General features: G+C 40.3%; 2 protein-coding genes across 5 annotated transcripts in view; one reads left to right on the top strand and one right to left on the bottom strand.

Moving 5' to 3' along the window:
• Nucleotides 1–1,226, bottom strand: part of tmem68 (transmembrane protein 68) — a 59,749-nt gene extending 58,523 nt beyond the window's left edge. The window contains exons 1-2 of one of the 2 annotated variants that reach the window (XM_048595691.1): nt 1,092–1,226; nt 514–580 (exon numbers count right to left, since the gene is read on the bottom strand). The gene's annotated coding sequence lies outside the window, so the exon portion shown is untranslated. The remainder of the gene's footprint in view (nt 1–513; nt 581–1,091) is intronic. The other variant, XM_020519297.2, reaches the window with a different exon arrangement.
• Nucleotides 1,227–1,261: 35 nt separating this feature from the next.
• Nucleotides 1,262–19,955, top strand: part of tgs1 (trimethylguanosine synthase 1) — a 55,385-nt gene continuing 36,691 nt past the window's right edge. Inside the window, exons 1-6 of one of the 3 annotated variants that reach the window (XM_048595690.1) lie at nt 1,262–1,506; nt 7,560–7,621; nt 9,270–9,439; nt 10,874–11,633; nt 12,737–12,854; nt 15,485–15,571. In XM_048595690.1, the coding sequence (XP_048451647.1) occupies nt 1,391–1,506; nt 7,560–7,621; nt 9,270–9,439; nt 10,874–11,633; nt 12,737–12,854; nt 15,485–15,571 (1,313 nt within the window). In that variant the 5' untranslated portion in view covers nt 1,262–1,390. Of the gene's footprint in view, nt 1,507–7,559; nt 7,622–9,269; nt 9,440–10,855; nt 11,634–12,736; nt 12,855–15,484; nt 15,572–19,955 lie in introns of all 3 variants that reach the window. The other 2 variants (XM_020519296.2, XM_048595689.1) reach the window with 2 other exon arrangements.

The following is a 19,955-nucleotide window of genomic DNA, read 5'->3' as shown; positions in this document are numbered from 1 at the left end:
GATCATACAATCAGGTAGCAGAACAGAGTGCAGTATACAGTGTTACAGCACAAAGAAGCTGCAGAGAGAGACATCAACATTAACATACGAGGATAAAAAACAAAAGAACAGTGGATGCTGTAAATCAGAAACAAAAACAGAAATTGCTGGAAAAGCTCAGCTGGTGTGGCATCTGTAAAGAGAAATCAGAGTTAACATTTTGGGTCCTTCTGATCAAGTGTCGCCGGTCCCAAAACGTTAGCTCTGATTTCTCTTCACAGATGCTGCCAGACCTGCTGAGTTTTTCCAGCAACTTCTGTTTTTGTTTCTGACTAACATATGAGAGGTCTGTTCAAAAGTTTGATAACAGCGAGAAAGAAGCTGTTCTAGAATCTGTCCGTACATGTATTCAATCTTTTATAATCACTTTCAGCGAGCATATGACAGTGTGAGACGGTCAAAAAAGCAGTTTATTTTTCAACAGAGAAGTCAGTTTCAAAATAACTTTCATATTCATTAGTAATGCCAACTTACCTTTCTTGCAAAACTCTGATTCTATCCCTTGCCAGCATAGTGAGTCCACAAGTGCTTTAAGATTACACTACATTATTGGATAAATAAAAATGGCATAATCATTGCTCTAATATGTAAAATTTCAGGTCTGTGTACACTAATATACAATTTTTAAATTATTCCTGAGGGAGATCTGACCCATTAAGTCCTAATTCGGCAAAACATGTTTTTTTTCCAAAACACCCTTTTAATTAAGTATTGGTCAAATTCGCATTGCAGATACTGCTAGAATCTTAGTGAACAAAATATAGAGAATCCCCGGACAAGATTAAGCCCTTATTTATCTTTGGTCTCTTATCGGATATTACTGTAATGTGAGAAGGTGATGCACTTTTTTTTGCTCCGGTCATACTTCAAAGCAAAAGGGAGACAAACTTAGGCAGACAATCACTTGGTCCATCTGTCGCTATTTGTACAGAATAGTTAGTGAAAGCCTTCCTAGTAAAACATGAAAAAGACCTTCCCGTTCTGGTCTGATCTACCTCTGCCTTCCTCACGCCCATCCTCTGCCCTTGATGCACCCCACCTCACTCACTCACCCTCCAACGCTGTTTCCCCGATCAACTGTTCCGTCATTCACCAATCGCTAATTTATTGCTAAAAAGACCATCCCCGTCTACTGGATTCGGGGCCTCCTTCTTAATTCCCACTTCCTACATAAGTGGCCACTCCCTCTGGTACCGCCAGGGAGCGCACAAGGCACTTCCGGTGAGGTGGGTCGGCTTTTGAAAAATCTGACTTCACGTACCGGAAACTGTAATACGCTGCAGACTTGACTTCGTTGGAAGTTCGTTATGCCGCTGATTAGATAGACGGAATAAGGTTGTTCGGTATTGAGATGATAGACAACATGTGTGAGAACTCGAGCATGGTGGCGGAAATCTTCCTCTTTCTAGAAGGTTTCAGTGATGAGATGGAACAGATCCAGTGTTTCTGCAGCAGAGCCTACGTACAGTAAGTGCGTTTCGCTGAAAGTTAGTGCTCGGTTGGGGTTGTCGACCTGATCTTTCTCCCACTTGCAGATTTTTCTCATCAACTTTCTCCAAACTACATCTGGAAATCTTTGAACTTGTGCCCTGAACACCAAGTCTAGACTGCTAAAATACATCCAGAAAAGCAGTGGTCCCAAAACCACTGTGTACCTGGTTCTAGTTTGCCAAAAAAAACTGTTCACTGCTTGTTTCCTGTCATTCGTCAGCTTGGTATCAATTATCAGATGCTGTCTGATCGTCATGTTCTTAGTCCTTTTACATTTCAAATTTCCCTATGTTCGTCACATCAACTACATTACCCTCAAACACTTTCCTGATATTGTATTTGCTCACTGCCGGCCTTGTCAAAAGAACCAGAACAAAGAAAATTACAGTACAGGAACAGGCCCTTCGGCCCTCCACCGGCATGCTGCCCGTCACAGTTAAAACCCCCTACCCTTCCGGGGACCGTATCCCTCTATTCCCATCCTATTTATATATTTGTCAAGATGCCCTTTAAAAGTCACTATAGTATCTGCTTCCACTATCTCCCCCGGCAGCGAGTTTCAGGCACCTACCACCCTCTGTGTAAAAAAGCTTGCCTTGTACATCACCTGTAAACGTTGCCCCTTGCACCTTAAACCCGTGGCCCCTGGTAGCTGACTCTTCCATCCTAGGGAAAAAGCTTCTGACTGTCCAGTCTGTTCACGCTCTTCATAATCATGTCGACCTCTATCAGGCCTCCCCTCGACCTCTGTCATTCCAATGAGAACAACCCAAGTTTCTCCGACCTCTATTACCTATGCCCATCACTTTGACCATTGGTATCACGTAGATCTAATTACTGTGGAAGGGGAAATGTTGATCGCAGTTTGTTTCAAATTACTGGTTACTTCTGATGCCAACAATGGCAGCAAAAATTGAACACATTAACACTTTTTGATGCACATTCGTTACGATTCTGGGATCCCCACAATTGTTCCTTCCTGAGCCAAAGCTTACACTGGCTAAATAAAAATTAATGAGCACACTAAAATAAGTCATCACAGAGTGTAAGTGCAACCGTTCTGAAAATATGTACCTACTTTTAGAGCAAAACAGAGCCGTAATGTATTTCATGTACCTGTATGGTATTTCAAGTACCCGTATGATTCTTGATGCACAGCTCATTTCTTCACATTTATCTACATCGCAGTAACAGCACTTCAAAAATAACTACTAAAAGGAGTTTTGCTGGTATATTTGGTATCAGTAAACTTTATTTTGCTCCCACGTGATCCTTGATGATCATGTGCATTGTATCGTAAACATTTTGGCTTCTGTAGTGTATTAACATAATCCCATGCCTGTGCTTAAGTAGCCAATTTGATTAGCCCAATGGGCTCTTGCATTGAGACCTTGACTGCAATCTAGAGAGGGGAAAAAATAGGACAGTTGGGTTTATATCACAGAACTCGAGACATAACAAAACATTTCACGGCCACTGAAGTATTCTTTTGCAATGGGTTAGCCAAACTTAACAAGTTTCTGGAGGTGACCAATGAGTTGTAGTAACTTTCTGGATCAGTTAGATCGGTTATTTGAGTGGTAGTTTAGGACAAGTCCGATGCTAGGTGCCAGGCTTTGTCAGATGACTTGCCACAGTTACAAGTCAGTCAGGTAAAATTGTGAAAACTTCTAGAAACAGTAATTCAATATAAAATTAATAACGGCATGGACAAGGTAGATTAATTGTAGAGAATGAGCATGTTTTCTTAAGAGTACTTTGTGTATAATCAATTTGCTAAACTTCTTTTGAAGAGGTATCCAAAAGGATTGAAGAGAGCAATGCTTTTGATGTGGCGTATGGGATTTCCAAAATGTTTGATATAGTGCCACACTGACTGAAGTGACTTTTGAGTAAAATAATAGCTCATGGACTAAAAAAAAGCAGCAACCGCATGGATATTAAATTGACTGAGGGATAGAAAACAGAGTAATGCTTAATAGATGTTCCTTGACCTGTGAGGTTTGTAGTGCTGTTCCCCAGTAGTCAGTTTTACGTCCCTTGCTTTTTCTGATTTATTTTAATGATCTACATCTTGGTGTACATTTGAACTTTGTAGATGATGCAATGTTTAAACTATCTAAACTGGAGAAAATCGATAAGACATAGATACGTTGGCAGAATGGGTGGGAGGTGGCAGATGAAGTTCAATGCAGAGAAATTTGAAAGTGATTCAGTTTGGTAGGCAGAAGATGGAGAGACAATGTAAAAGGCTGTCCAAGATGGCAGCAGAGTAGCAGGGCTGGCTGTGGGCTCTTGCCTGGGGTTCATCCAGTCCCACCTGCTTGTTTTTCTTTTTTTATTATTTTGTATTTTTTCTTTTGTTTATTAAGTGATAGAGCTCTACAGCATGGAAGCAGGCCCTCCAGTCAAATGCATCCATGCCAACCAGATATCCTAAATTAATCTAGTCCCATTTTTCCAGCATTTGGCCCATTATCATCTGGCAGCACAGAGGCACAGTGGTTAGCGCTGCTGCCTCACAGCACTGAGAAGCCGGATTCGTTTCCAGTCTCGGGTGACTATGTGGAGTTTGCACATTCTCCACGTGTCTGCGTGGGTTTCCTCTGGGTGCTCCAGTTTCCTCCTACGCTCCAAAGATGTGCAGGTTAGGTGGATTGGCCATGCTAAGTTGCCCATAGTATCCAGGGATGTGTAGGTTAGGTGGGTTAGCCGTGGCAAATGCAGGGTTATAGGTACAAGGTAAGGAGTGCGTCTGGGTGGGATGCTCTTCAGAGGGTCAGTGTGGACTTGATGGGCCTAATGGCCTGCTTCCACACTGTAGGGATTCTATGGGATCTCTCTAAGCCCTTCCCATTAATATACCCTTCCAGATACCTTTTAAATGTTGTAATTGTACCAGCCTGCAGCACTTCCTCTGGCAGCTCATTCCGTACACACTGTGAAGAAGTTGCCCTTTAGGTCCCTTTTAAATCTTTCCCCTCGCATCTTAAACCCATGCCGTCTAGTTTTGGATCCCCGTCCCTGCCCCCAAAAAAGACCTTGCCTATTCACCCTATCCATGTCCCTCAAAATTTTATAAAACTCTGTAAGGTCACCCCTCAGCCTCTGATGCACCAGGGAAAACAGCCCCAGCCAATTCAGGCTCTCCCTATAGCTCAAACCCTCCAATCCTGGTCCAAACCAGAGCACCCAGACAAAACCCATGCAGACACGTGGAGAATGTGCAAACTCCCCACAGTCACCTGAGGCTGGAATCGAACCCGGGTTCCCGGTGCTGTCAGGCAGCAGTGCTAACCACTGTGCCACTGTGCTGCCCAATGATAATGGGCCAAATGCTTATAAATCTTTTCTGAACCCTTTAAAGTTTCACAACATTCTTCCTACAGTAGGGAGACCAGAATTGCACGCAGTATTCAAAAACTGGCGTAACCAATGTGCTGTACAGCCGCAACATGACATCCCAACTCAATGCCCTGACCATTAAAGGCAAGCATACCAAATGCCTTCGTTTCTGTCCTGCCTACTTGGGACTCCACTTCCAAGGAACTATGAACCTGCACTTTGTTCAGTAACACTCCCCAGGACCTTACCATTAAGTATGTAAGCCCTATTCCAATTTGCCTTTCCAAAATGCAGCACCTCACATTTATTTAAATTAAACTCCATCTGCCACTCCTTGGCCCATTGGTCCATTTGATCAAGGTCCCGTTGTACTCTGATGTAACCTTCTTCCCTGTCTATTACACCTCCAATTTAGGTGTAATCTGCACATTTACTAACCATACCTGCTATGTTCACATTCAAATCATTTATATAAAAGACGAAAAGCATGGACCCAGCACTGATCCTTGTGGCACACCGCTGGTCACAGGCCTCCAGTCTGAAAAGCAACCATCCACCACCACCCCTCTGTCTTTCACCTTCGAGTCAGTTCTGTATCTAAATGGCTATTTTTTTGCTGTAAATCCTGTCCGTAAAAGACAAAAGGGATCCTGATGTGGTGGGTTGGTTGGCAGCATCAGCACAGCAATGACAGTGGGCTATCCATGGAGTGGTGGTAGACTCGAAGCGGTGGATGCAGCTTCTCCTGGCAATTAGATGTGGCAGCTGCAGCAAGAAAGACATCTTCCCGGCTTTCGGGACCAGCTGCAGCAAAGTTCCTCCAGCAATTGGAGTTAGCAGCAGCAGCGGACTCTTCAAGATAGCAGTGCAGGCAAGGTAACATCTGCAGTGGAAACAGGATGCTTGGCACTGTGGTGGCCTGGCCTGGCAGCAGAACCAGGGACTCCTGGTGGCAGTAGGTCCAGAGTGGGGACTCCTGGTGAGGTGGTGGCTGCAGTGATGGCAGCATGACATGCATGGAGAGAGGACTCCTGGTGTCATCGAGGCGGCAACAGCAGAGTCAGGGACTCCTGGTTACAGTCAAGGTAGGCCCAGTGTAGGGACTTCTGGTTGTGGGTGAGGCGGCAGTGGCAGCAGAGCCAGGGACTCCTGGTTGAGGGGCAAATGTGGGTTCAGCATGGGACTTGGCAGCGTCAGCGTGGTGGGCTCTGTTACTTGTTTATGTGTTGTCACCGGCACTCTGAAATCATAATAGCTTATATTTGAAGTGTATAAATTGCTAAGTTTGGGGTGGCATGGTGGCTCAGTGGTTAGCACTACTGCCTCGCAGCGCCAGCGATCCAGGTTCGATTTCACCCTCGGGTGACTGTCTATATTGGAGTTTGCACATTCTCCCTGTGTCTGCATGGGTTTCTGCCAGGTGCTCCAGTTTCTTCCCATAGTCCAAAGACGTGTGGGTTAGGTGGATTGGCCATGCTAACTTGCCCATAGTATCCAGGAATGTACAAGTTAAATGGATTAGCCATAGGTAAGAGTAAGGGAATGGGTCTGGGTGAGATGCTCTTTAGAGGGGCGGTGTGGACCTGTTGGGCCAAATGGCCTGTTTCCACACTGTAGGGATTCTATGATAATAGATGTGCATAATACAACTTCAGTCCAATAACGGTCTCACCTTTCAAAAAATTGTACGTGTCGGATCATCTCAGGATGTAAGTACATACAATGTTCCTAATAGACCTTTCACTCCTTAGCTGATCCCCCGAATACTTCCACAGATATATCAGCCGCTACCCTGCTCTTCCAAGGGCAACTGAATTCACCCTAACCTAAGTTAATGAAACCAGATTGCTCTTCATAAACTGTGTCACAGGGTCTGGCAATACAATAAGATGTCCACTTTGGGAAAACAATAAAAACAATACAGTGTTACACTGTAGGGAGGAGATGGCCTAGGGGTATTATCACTGGACTGTTAATCCAGAGACCCAGATAATGTTCCGGGGACCCGGGTTTGAATCCTGCCATGGCAGATGGTGGAATTGGAATTCAATAAATATCTGGAACTAAGAGTCTAATGATGACCATGTATCTGTTGTCAATTGTCAGAAAAACCCATCTGGATCACTAATCCCCTGTAGGGAAGGAAACTGCCATCCTTACCTTGTCTGGCCTACATGTGACTCCAGACCCACAGCAGTGTGGTTGACTCTAACTGCCCTCTGGGCAATTAGGCATGGGCAATAATTGTTGCCGAGCCAGCAATGCCCTCGTCCCATGAATGAATAAAATAAAACAGTGCTTCAGTGATGCTGAACTAACTGATTTGTGTATAACTGTGGGTTGTATTCTTTGCCTAGGCTCAGAGATTGAGGGGCATATTGGTAAAGCATTGAACAAAACTATTTTTAGCATCATTATCTATCAACATTTTCATTAATTTTATTCCTCTAATCAGATTATTATTTTCAAAGCATTATCTTCAAATATATCATGATTTTTTTTCTAGTTGTACCCTTTTGCTGCTTGTAATGTCACTGCACAGGATCAATTACAAAATGTGCACACAAGCAAGAACAGTGATAATATCTAAATTAGAAATGACATGCTTAAACTATTTATCAGGATATTTCTGTACTCTATACTTTTTTTAAGTGTGATGTTGGCTCACATTGCATTTATTGCAGTGATCGGAAACTTTATCGGATGGGATTAACGAGGGCGTGTTATGACTATGAAGATAGTGGAGGTATGTATCAGATATTTGGTTGTGTTGAAAGTTGCTTCTCAGATGCCTTTACTTTGCTTTTACTTTACATAGTTCTTTTTGTTTTGTATCCTGTTCCAAAGTTCCCTGATACTCCTCAGAGTTTGAGTTTAAATGTTAGCTGCGTGTCATTTAAAAAAAAAGTATATTGTGTAGTGGTAATGCAGAAGTAAACTAAGCATTATCCAGTGCATAGCCGCCTTAAATCTTCTGTTGGACCAATGTCATGACCGTTGCACTATTGTTTTCAATTTGGGCAATGTATTGTAGTTAATTAATTATCTTTAATATTTTTGAGTTTCATATAATTAAGCTTTTCAGGTTGATGTGTTAGCTCAGTTTCAGCAGTTTTTACTTTCAGCAAATCCCCTCTCGAGATTTTTATTACTTTTTTGTAACAGCAGTTAGAATAAGCTTAAACATTAACCACTACATACATGCCACTAGCCTGACTGGAATAGGGAAGTGGAAGAAGTACACAAACGCATGGTACACAAATTGGGAGCAGAACACTTAGAAGATAAGGTGTTAAATTTTCACTTATGGACCATGATTTAAGTTGTCTGTTCTCCATCTATATCTGGTGCACATACAATCAAAACAGCGAGGAGGCTTGGGTTCAAGTCCCTCTTTTTCGAAAAGTGAGTAATAACACTTGTGAACAAGTTGATCAGAAAATATGATTTTCACATGGCCACATTATTCATTTGGAATATTTGTCAACTGCTTGCAATGTGATTGGTTTATGGGAATCACAAGGTGATGTATTTAAAAACATTTAGAATGGAGTTTTCTATTCCAGCTGTTTGGTTCTCGTCTCGTTATTAACTAGAAAAGTTGGACTTTGTTAAATATGATGTGACTTTGTTTTTTTTGGTGTATGAACATCATAGTAATAGCTAAAAATCATTTTCGTCCTGAAAAAGTTAATTTTATGTTTGTTATTAAAAATTCCACATTTTAGTGGCTGCTAATTTTTTTTTATTTCAGTTTCTGTCTTAATGCTGTTTTACATTTATCTCACTACCTGAAAGAGTAAATTAAGCAAACAGATTTTAAGTGCTTTTAACTTCCTGATTTTCTGTGTGAGAGTACATCAGTTTGAAGTTTTTCAGCAAGACACCTAACTGACATCAGTGCAGGAAAAGAAAGTCCACTTTATTTGAGATAACAAGGTGTAGAGCTGGATGAACACAGCAGGAAAGCTGACGTTTCAGGTCGAGACCCTTCTTCAGAGAAAAAAAGTTTTACTTTCTCTGAAGAAGGGTCTCGACCTGAAATGCTGCTTGGCCTGCTGTGTTCATCCAGCTCTACACCTTGTTATCTCAGATTCTCCAGCATCGGCAGTTCCTACTATTTCTGTAACAATCCACTTTGTTTGACATTACTTTTAAACTGCCTCTGGAGGTAAAAAACAAGGTCAGTGAACATTGTGGGGAGCTTTCTTCAAGGTCAGCAAGCAACTTCTCTTTGCTCACTGAAAATCCAGGCCACCAAATTCAGTATTATTTGTTTCCTACATGCATTTACCCTCCTGTGGATTTCATCCTTAATTGAAATGAATGTAGAGACTTTGGAATATTGAAAGATACTAACGTGTAATATTGTAACTGCTAATTGCTATTTATAGATATCCAAGAAGAAGAAGACAAGAGTGAAGAAGACTTGAATGTTGATGAGCTGACTCTTAATACTGTACAGGCTCAGGAAGAAAGTGGAATGGATAGTGAGGCAGAACTGATGGCAAAAATGGGATTACCTCTCCAGTTTGGAAGGCCTTCAACCCATAGGCAACCAGTGGTAAGGACCAATCTGTTATAATTTATCTCCAAAATTTGTATGAGAGAACTTCTGCAGGTTTTACCTTTAAATTGCCAAAATAATTTTCTTCCACAGAAATCAATCCAGAATATTGAACTGTAGTGAAAGGCCATGTACAACTTTGAACAATGGGCACAGATAATTTGCTCCGTTATCTTTCCGAGAAACGATTTTAATTAAAACCGAAAGAACTGCGGATCCTGTAAATAAAGAACAAAAATGGAAGTTGCTAGAGAAGCTCAGCAGGCCTGGAAGCATCTGTGAAAAGAAATCAGAGTTAACGTTTCTGGTCCAGTGACAGATGGTAGCTAGGAAAAATGTCGTTTTATATAGAGCCCAAAGAGAGAGAGGAGCAGTTGGATAGACAGAGGAGTTGAAAACAATCTAGGAGGGTGAAAAGCTGTTAATGGGTTCTGTTAGTGACTAACAATAGGTAGTGTGTAATGGCAGACTAGGTGATAACAATGATCTTCTGGACATGGATAGTGGTGGGATGGTAGGTAAGAACAAGGGGAACCCCTGAGCTTCCAGTTGCCTGCCACTTTAACACACCACCCTGTTCTCTAGCCAACATCTCTGTCTCAGGCTTGCTGCATTGTTCCAGCGAAGCACAACGCAAGCTGGAAGAACAACAGCTCATTCCAGCTTGGGGACCCTACAGCTCTCTGGATTAATATCGAGTTCAATAATGTTAGGACCTGAACTCTCCCACATCCTAGCCCCCTGCCCCACACACCAGGTCTTGTTGACACATCGTCTGCCATTACTGACTACCTATTGGTAGTCACTAACAGTCCCCATTAACAGCTGTTCACCTCCTAGCCAGATTGTTTTCAACTCCTCTGTCTATCCAACTGCTCTTCTCTCTCTTAGGTGGGGATAGAGCCCAATCATTTATTCCTTTTCCCCATCTCCCCCCACCCTGCCTTCTGCATATAAACCAACATTTTCTTAGCTACCATCAGTTCTGAGGAAGGGCCTCAGACCCGAAATATTAATTTTGACTTTTCTTCACAGATGCTGCCAGACCTGCTGAGCTTCTTCAGCAACTTTTTTATTTTTGAAACAATTTTAATTTGCTTGTCTTCAAACCTGTGACAAAAAAGATTCCCACCGAAACTGTTTACTTTTTTACATAATAATGTGAACATAGTAAATTAGTGAGAGGCTAGAGAATTTCATTATTAACACATCTACCTTTACAGCTGAGGCAAATGATATTTTATGCAGCAGTCTAACTGAACAAAGTTATTTAATTTTTGAGGTCATAAAATTAATCAACACCTGTGACTTTGCACAAAATGTACAGTATTAATGTTAAAAAATAACAAACAGGCCTTTATTTGCATAATTGTTATTAATTGAGAAAACTATTTTTGATGTTTTCTATTAAAGATATTCATTGTTTCAAAGAAAAGGGCCAAAAAGAAAAAATCAACTTGTAAGCACACGGAGGATCAGACTGAAGTTTGTGAAGGATATCCAGAAGAGTTTTTAAATGGCATTTCTGATGTCACTGACTTGGAGTTGACTGATTACAAAACAGATTTTGAAGTAGAAAATGCTGGTGTCGATCATTCAAGTGATGGAGCAGCGGCTTCTGAACTCGAGTCCGAAACAGACTGGGATAAATATTGGAATCAGTATGGTGAGGGTATTCTTTGGGAAAATTGGTTGCGCAAACACCCTGAGTGGTCAGAAGACTCATGTGCACCTTGGAACTCTCTTGACACCAAGGATCAGTGGCAACAGTTTTATGCTGATCAGTATTGGCTATATTATGAGCAGTTTCAGTACTGGGTAGATCAAGGATGGTCTGTGGATTGTACTGAAGAAAGTGAACTTGGAAAAGATCTATCTTGCACACATGTAGATGAAATGGAAGACTCTTTCATTAGTACTGCAAATAATTCTCAAGAACATTTCAAGACTCTGATGCCAGCAGAATCTACTAGTGCATCATGTGGAGAAAGTTTTGAGTGTAATAAAGTTAGTTATGGAGAAGTTGTCAGTTTGATCAATAATATAAGACTCAATTCAGAAAATGAGACCAAGCAATCAACTGGTTTGAATAGCAATATCTGCTGGAGTTCTGCTGATGAGAAAGAGCCATGTAATGGAACCAAGAGCAAACGATCTGCATCTGGTGGAAGAATCTCCACACTTCATTCAGGTTGGTGTTGCCACATTCTCATGATGCTCCAGCAAATGTGAACAGTTGCTTTGGAACAAGTTGTATTAGATGGGTAGATTCGAGATGGGCAAGTGAAGTTTAGTTTAGAATCTCCCATCTTCTCTTGCAGTGGTCAATACCGGTATTCTTTTTCTTTTTATTCCTGGAAGCCTAAGTCTAAACAGAACTTAACATGATATTCAAGTGATGGTGTTAGAATAGTTGAACGTTCCGTTGCAATAAAGGCAGGTGAGATTTTTTCAAGTACCTTCATATTTAAAGAATGTCATTTCTGGTTTAAGAAGTGGCTTCAAATTTTTGTTTCTTTAACATTAGTCTTCTCAGAAAGTTATAGATGACGTCTCAAGGACATTGGTACCTTTTTTGTTCATTTTGCCTATCCTTGTGTTCAATGACCTATAACTTGAGGTAGCCACTACCTTAAATTGCTCTCCACTTATCACTTGTATTAATGAAGTGATATATTGATTTGCATTATCTCAACCATCTGTTCTGTAATATCTATAGTATGCAGTGATCTTTCTGCTTTGGAACTGTTTCTCTTAACAAACAAAATGGTAAGAATTTGATTTAACCACCTGAAATGACTTCAGATCAATTTGTTTCTGCAGAGATAGAAAACCCACAGGTACCAGAATAATGTATTTTAAGAAAATTGAGCTGCTGAGCAACTAAGGTTGAATAAATTGTTTTCCTTCTTATGACAACTTGATTTGGGTTTAGCGAAGGTGCATGAGACTCCTTTTCAGATTGTGCGATATGAAATAGTTTTGATTTTATAATGCAGTGTGCCATATATGGTTTATATTAAATCGGGTTAATCAATCAAATAGAGATTAAAAGGCACTTGTGCACAGTGATTGAGAAGAATAGCAGGCATGTCTCAGATCATAATTCGATTCATGAATGAACGAGTTCCAAGAAGCTTAAGTTATTGTCAAAAAGTATTTGACCATGCGAATCCGACAGGTGTCAATAACAGTGCAGCTAGTGTCATGCTGATCATTTGAAAAGCAGAAACCCTATCTTTTGAAGATTGTTTAAAATTGTTCATCCTGATAATTTGTGATTTGCTATGCCAGCAGATCCTCGTAAAACTTCCAACAAAGCTTTAAAAACTGATATTACAGCAGGAAAGAGCCACACCAGTGAAGATGAAGGTGATCCAACTGAACCTAGACCAGTAAAGATGAAAAGAAGGTGAATATCCTGAGCTTGTATTCAATTTCACTTCATTTCTTCATTTTTCATCTTCATGATATCTGTCCTGTGGAGTAACTGCTCATCTTGTGGCTGGTCATTGTCAGAGTAAATGAAAGGAATGGCAGAGTAAAATGATAGCTGTGGAAATCGTAGGTACTTAAATAATGCATAGATTGATTCCATTATGGCTCTTTTTGTTGGTAAATATAGTAATATATTCCAATTTGCTTCAATTTCTTAATGTACCAGGAATTATTTATGGTTATTCAGTCAGTACAGGAATGATGAGAAGCAACATATCTCAGAACAATGCAGCTGTTGTACAGCATGGTGTAGTGATTCAGTGTTATAAATGTAACAGCCTGTCTTGTACTCGTGATGATAGAGTCCTTAACAGTAAGTCTGCAATTATAGACAAATGCTGACATTTTAATAAATTGATGATTTGGTGATTTATTTGGGAGGATTGATTAGCCAAGAATTGCTGAGGCCAGCACAGTGGCTCAGCGGTTAGCACTGCTGCCTCACAACGTCAAGGACTAGATTCGATTCCAGCTTCAGGCAGAGTTTGCACATTCTCCCCGTGTCTGCATGGTTTTCCTCCTAGTGTTCTGCTTTCCTCCCACAGTCCAAAGATGTGCAGGTTAGGTAGATTGGCCATGCTGAATTGCTCATGATGTCCAGGGATGTGCAGGCTAGTTGGATGAGCCATGGTAAATGCTGGATTATAGGGTAGGGGAGTGGGTCTAGGTGGGATGCTCTTTGGAGGGTCAGTGTGGATTTGATGGGCCAAATGGCCTGCATCCACACTAGGGATTTTATGTTTCAATGTAATATGCTTTCCAGCCTTGTTATGGGCTGGTGACATAACTATATAATATGTCTTTATAATAATTAATTAAGAATATAATAATAAGTATGTCTTCTTTTCTCCCAACTACAGTTAAATAGAATCAGTTAATGAGACTACCAGATTTTGTCACTGATTGTTTAAACAATTCCTGTTACTCCTTTGAAAACCACATAATCATTGCTTGTAGAATCAAAGGCTGAATCTTCTCAGCTCCAACATGGCGGGCCCAGAGGCCTTTGGGTGGGTTGGGGTAGAGGAATAAACAAGAGTGAGCAGGACTAGGACTAACTGCTGCTGCACAGTGGAGGAAGATAATTAAGATGGCAGAGAGCCCAGTTAGAGTTATTTTATACCCGTGCAGGCATTTTCCTGGTCTAGGTTCATTTTGCTGCCAGCAGAGAAATTCATTTCTGCGTGCGGAGACTGCCAGCTTGGTGACGAATCTGAGCTAGGCTCCATGCTCTGACGTTTCTCCCCATTCTGGTCTGAAGTGTTGCTTCTCTGAGGGAAACAAGAATGCCTCCGTGTTAAGGCACTCTCATAGCCTTGAATCTGCCATTTAGGTGACTGCCTCCTGGAAAATTATGCTGGCAGCAGTTGAAGGCTTGGTTGATCTCAACACTTGGTCGTGAGGCACCAATAAAATTCCACCTGTAGAATCAAAGAATGATTAAAGCATAGAAAGAGGCAATTCAACTAGTTACGCCGAGACAGCTATTTTCAGACTAACTCAATTAGTCCCATGTCTCATTCCCCATTCCTTGTCATATGACTGTGCAGTTTTTAATTCAAAATGCTTATCGTATTTGTTCATAAATTCAGACAATGGATTCCCTATCCTAACCATTTGCTGTGTAAGAAGGCTTTTCCTAATATCATTGTTGGTTCTTTTGCCAATTCCCTTAATCTGGTTCTCAACTAATTCTCCAGCGGTAACTATTTTTCTCTATCTACTCTGTCTAGACCTCTTGTGATGTTGAATACTTGTTTCAAATCTGCTCTTACCCATCTCTTTAAGGAGAGTAACTCCACTTCTCCAATCCATTCACTCATCCTTGGAGGCATTTTTGTAAATCTTTTCTATGCCATCTTATTTCACATTTCTTTTTGAAGATTTCACATCTTTATTAAAATGTGATGCCAACAATTGCACACAATGCTAAAGTTAAGGCTGAACCAGTGCTTGGTAAAGGCTCATCATGACTTCCTTGTTTTTCAATTCATTTTCTCTGAATGTAAATCACTGGATCTTGTTTGTCTTTTAATTGCTTTCTCAAACTGCTCTGCCACCTTCAATAATTTGTATCTCAGATCCCTCTGTTCCTGCATTCCCTTTAGAATGGTATCCTTAATGTTATATTGCCTTTCCTCGTTCTTTATACCAAAATCTGTCACTTTACACCTTGGCATTAAATTTCATCTGCCACTTGTCTGCGCTAACTACCAACTTCACTACGTTCTTTTGAAATTTGAAAATTTTTGAACCCAGAAGAAATGTTTTCCTATAATATTATGTCATTCATGTTCTTTATAACACACTCTCGATTTTACTACAAATGAGAAAACAGAAATGTTCACAAAGTAAAGGATGGGGGACTTTTTGTAGAAAACATAACTTTTAAAATATAAAGTTATGATTCCTTGTCAAATCCTTTTTTTAACTGGAATATATGGAAATCAACCCTGAACCTGGGTAAGTGTTCATCTTTAAGTGACCATTTAACAGACCTGGTTTTCACTTTTGTCATTTTGTCTGTTTTGATGCCTTTTTAAGTCATGAACTTGATGCTGAAGAGAATCCAGTTGTGGCATTGGAAGATGCATACTTAGCTCTTGGCTTCAAGTGCCAGACCAGTAAAAGGTAAGAATACTTCGAGATCGTAATGATTTAACTAAAGCCTGCACAAGAATAGATCAGGCAAATATCTATTTTATGAAGTGAAGAAGAAATAAGTGAACAATAAATGCAAATGGAACCACTTAATTCTGACAGAAACGAAATAGTCTGCTTCCCCAGACTATTTATATGTTTATGGATATTATTGTTGGTTGTTTAGCACTGTTGGCTAGTTCACAATGCAGAGTGACGCCAACAGCATGATTCCAATTCCCATATTGGCTGAGGTTACCACAAAGGACTTTCCTTCTTAATCTCACCCCTTGCCTGAGGTGTGGTGACCCTCAGGTTGTGTGCATCTCACGCTAATGAGAGTGCAGCCCTAATGTCTGGTAAGCCGATACAGACTTCTATACATTATTACTTGATAATATTATAAACATGCTTTTAAGGGGACTTCTCAGGAATTTTAAGAGAGCTGCCTTTTTGAAGAATGTTATAATTTTGAAGGAAATTGGATTTCAGGCTCATCAAATCATTTATAGCAGCTATCACGCCAACCAAAAGGGAGCCCCTTTGTTGTCTAAATATTGTTGATGTGGAATTAAGTTGGTCGATCTGGGAATGACTTGCCCGTAGAGCTGCAATACTTTTATAAACAGCAGTAGTGTCATTTGCAATTGTTTTCAAAGATTTATTTATTAACATTGAAAATTTTTGAAGCATGTCCCATTCTAAGAAAGTTGATTTTCCATTATTTTCATTATTTTGGACAAATTTGTGAATGCTGTTGTGGTGGTAATCTGATATTGGCAAAACAATATACTTGTGGGAATGGTAGCATAATAGCTATTACTGCACCAAAAGCATGAGTTCAAATTACACTACTTTTGCTGGGAATTTTAAATTCAATTGCTTAAACAAATAAGGAATGGTAAGCTACCATAAATGATTGAGATCATGTAACTGCTGGACTGTTGTAAAAATGAATCCCATCTGGTTCCCCAATGTGCATTTCATCCAGTAATGTGCTTGACTGTCCTCTGAAATGGCCAAGCAAGTCTCTCTCTCTCATTCTCTCACTCTGTCTTTCCCTGTGTATTTTTCCTTTATTTCTTGTCTCTCATCTCGCTCTATATCACTTGTGTAGGACTTCATGTATCCATACTATGAAAGACAGAATAATCAAATGATCTGTTATTTGTAAAAAAAGGAATTTTGTTCAATCTACCCAGTAATTCTGTTTTAATAAAAAAAAACTATCTATGCAAATATCAGCTCAGAGTGATCAAATAATCAGAAATTGAAGCCTTTTAAATCATTGTTAAATTTTGGACTCTTTGATAGCATGCGCAGGAAGTAATAGTGAATCTCTGTCATCTAGTTTGAAACTAAATATAACCCGGCACAACTTTACATCAGCTTCTGTCAAGTTGCAATCTTTTTTGTAACCCCTCACACACAGCTTTTGTGGCTAAGAAGATGATAACGTGTAGAGATCAAACATCCTGTAATGTTTAACTGCTTTAAGAGGAAAAGTGGAAAAACTACAACAAACTTTCCAAAAGAGTGCAGAATGAAGACAGGTGGCAAGAAATCCAGCAAAAGTACGCAGGAAGAACATATTTTAATTCTTGCCAGGGACAAATCCCACCTGATATTGCTTCTCTTCAACTTAGTTCCAGTTCAGCACCTGCGTTCTTTGTGCAAATCAAATACAACAGTCTCCACTTCAATCATTGTTTAGTATTTTGACTTCAGTGTCAGTCAGTGTTTTTCTATTGGTTTTTTTCTCTTTTCCAGTTAATATATCTGCATGACTTGCTTTTTTTGTATTTTTTTTTCCTCGCTTCCTTTAACTGACTTTCCTACTCCCCTAGTAGGAAGTAGTACACTTAAAAGGGAAATCAGAAGGGTGAAAAGGGGACCTACAACAGCTTAGGCAGATAAGGTTATGGAGAGTCCTAAGTGATTCTGCAAGTACATTAAGGGCAAAAGAGTAACTAGCGAGAGAATAGGGCCCCTTAAAGATCAACGAAGCTGTCTATGTTTGGAGCCTCAGGAGGTGGGTGAGTCACATCCCTGTACTTCTACCAAATGTTGTGGTAATCTGGGTGGTGCACTTTTTTTGTGATTTGTACCAAATTATTTCAATGGTATGTGCTCAGTTTTCACACAGAATTGCTTATCACATAGGTATATGTACCATCTTATAATTACCAAATACTAGGCCAGATGTTTCACACTTTATGTTGGAATAATTGGGTTGCTCTTGCAATCACCTTTTAGATGCAAGTGCAATTGGTCTGCAGTCTTTTATGCTCTATGATCCTGGCTTTATCTGCGAGGCATTGACTTCCAGAATTGTTACGTATCTTCGATTGTATCAATGGATGTTGACAACGCATGTTAAAAGACTTGAACGTATGGTGATGGGCCTCCTGTATGCATACGGTCTATGTCTCAAAAATATTGCTTTGCCGGAAACATTTCGAATGTATGATGCCAAGAAGCAGAAGAATGTAAGGCAATACTGTCAGTTATCTTTGTTTTGTGGAATAACCGTTTGTCTTGCTTCTTTATCTGGATTGCGAGAGATTCTGTGAGCTGAAACTGGTTGATCTGACTTGTTAACCTGGCACTTCTTGCTGATGGAATTTACAGTGTGCTATTGCCATCAGTGAGTGAAAGTTGCAGCCATTCTCTTCTTTGATATTGCGGTAATGGCAAAGCCATCAGAAGTGCAAACGCATCCAGACACATTTTTCTAAAATTCTGTCCATATGTTGCTTGAACAGATCTTGACTGACAACCAAAACGTAGACTGTGGAAGCAATATCTTCGAAATGGTGTTCTGAAAGTAGTAAGGGCATCTCTTCAAGGAATGGTTAGATGTCTCTGGGCTGGACATACTTTGATCGTAGAGTGCTTCTTTGGTATATACATAACTCCCTGCAGTGTACAATCTGTCCTGGTACAATTGTTGCAAATGCTGGTCTGACTTGACGAGATTATTATTGGTCTCCAGGCACCATAAGTATACCTTGGTGTTCTTGTGGATAATCACAATGCTAGTAGTCCTGCCACTGATTTGTTCACTCGTGTCTACCAGGTGAACTGTTTGTGATATACCCATTGTGCCCAGTTAATTTAACAATTGTCTCTTGTACTATCGCATTCCAACAATCCGAATACAGGTCCTTCACGTTTCAGACTGGTTGGATATTTTCATGAGCTCCATGTCAGTCTTGGTTTTCTGTGTGTGTTTGCAGTTTTCTTGGGCAAGTTTATGTTGATTGTGTCAAAAGTTTCTCGTTTCCTAACTTCATCCACAATAAACTCTCAACATGGAAAGCCTTTTCATCCTCTGGTTTGAATTTGTTCCATTCTGGGTCTTGACTCTAGTTTGTCTTGTGAGCTTCAGTTTACGTTTAGACATGTCTCTGGTGCATTCCTTGCTGCTATTGCAGAAATGTTGTGCCTGTCTGTTGATTAGATGTGCCCGGTTGTAGTCTCTGGCTATCTTTGGAGTCAGACCTAAAAGTGTTCTTTTGGACAACAGACCTGCACAGGTCTTGGAATGCAGGCAGCTTTGCGTTTAGTGCGATAGCCTGCACTTGCCCTACTGCTTGCTGGCTTTTTGTGTCCTGGATACAGAGTCAGTGTTATTTGCTGCAACTCATACTTACAGGTGCTGTTGTCCAGCTTTGAGTTCCTGCCATCCACTAGCAGTGAATCAATGTTGTAATCATTTTTTCCCCAAGGTTTTTGGTATGCCTTGATAGGTTTTGTGGGTATCACCAATTGCATTATGGAATCCAACAGTTCAACCTCTGGATCATGATATTTGTTACACTTGTTACAGCATCTGCCAACAAATTGATTGAACTGTTGATTCCTGTGGTTTTTGCCTGTAGAACGTCACTTTTAAGCAATGAATTCTAAAGTGGACTCTTTCTGAAATGTTACTGAATTTCATATCTTTGTGGGATCTTACCAGTCATTTTCAGATAAGCTGGCGGTATTGACTGTGTGTGACCTCCCCCCCCCCGCCACTTACTAGCTGCAAGAGTATTTTCACAGCTTGCCTAACTGATTCTGAAACTGCTTGTTCTATGGAGCATGCTCTGCATCCTTTGTTTAAAAAGTTTGAACTTTCATAGGACATTAGTATATTTTCAGTCCATAGTGGAGAATTTAATATCCATCCATCTACTCTTCTTTGGTCTTTTCACATTAGATATAATTTCTTATGGCCTTTCTGTGTTTTTAGCACTGTACTCAGCATTCGTTTCCACTTTGGCTTGAAACTCTGTTTAAAACCTTGTTCTATTGGCTCTGCACTGTTTGTGAATGCAGACTGTTTGTTTGTTTGTTTGTTTGTTTGTTTGTTTGTTTGTTTGTTTGT

The sequence above is a fragment of the Rhincodon typus genome, chromosome 4 (genome assembly GCF_021869965.1).
Source record: "Rhincodon typus isolate 14 chromosome 4, sRhiTyp1.1, whole genome shotgun sequence".
Lineage (NCBI taxonomy): Eukaryota > Metazoa > Chordata > Chondrichthyes > Orectolobiformes > Rhincodontidae > Rhincodon > Rhincodon typus.
This window is presented reverse-complemented; position numbering and strand designations above follow the sequence as displayed.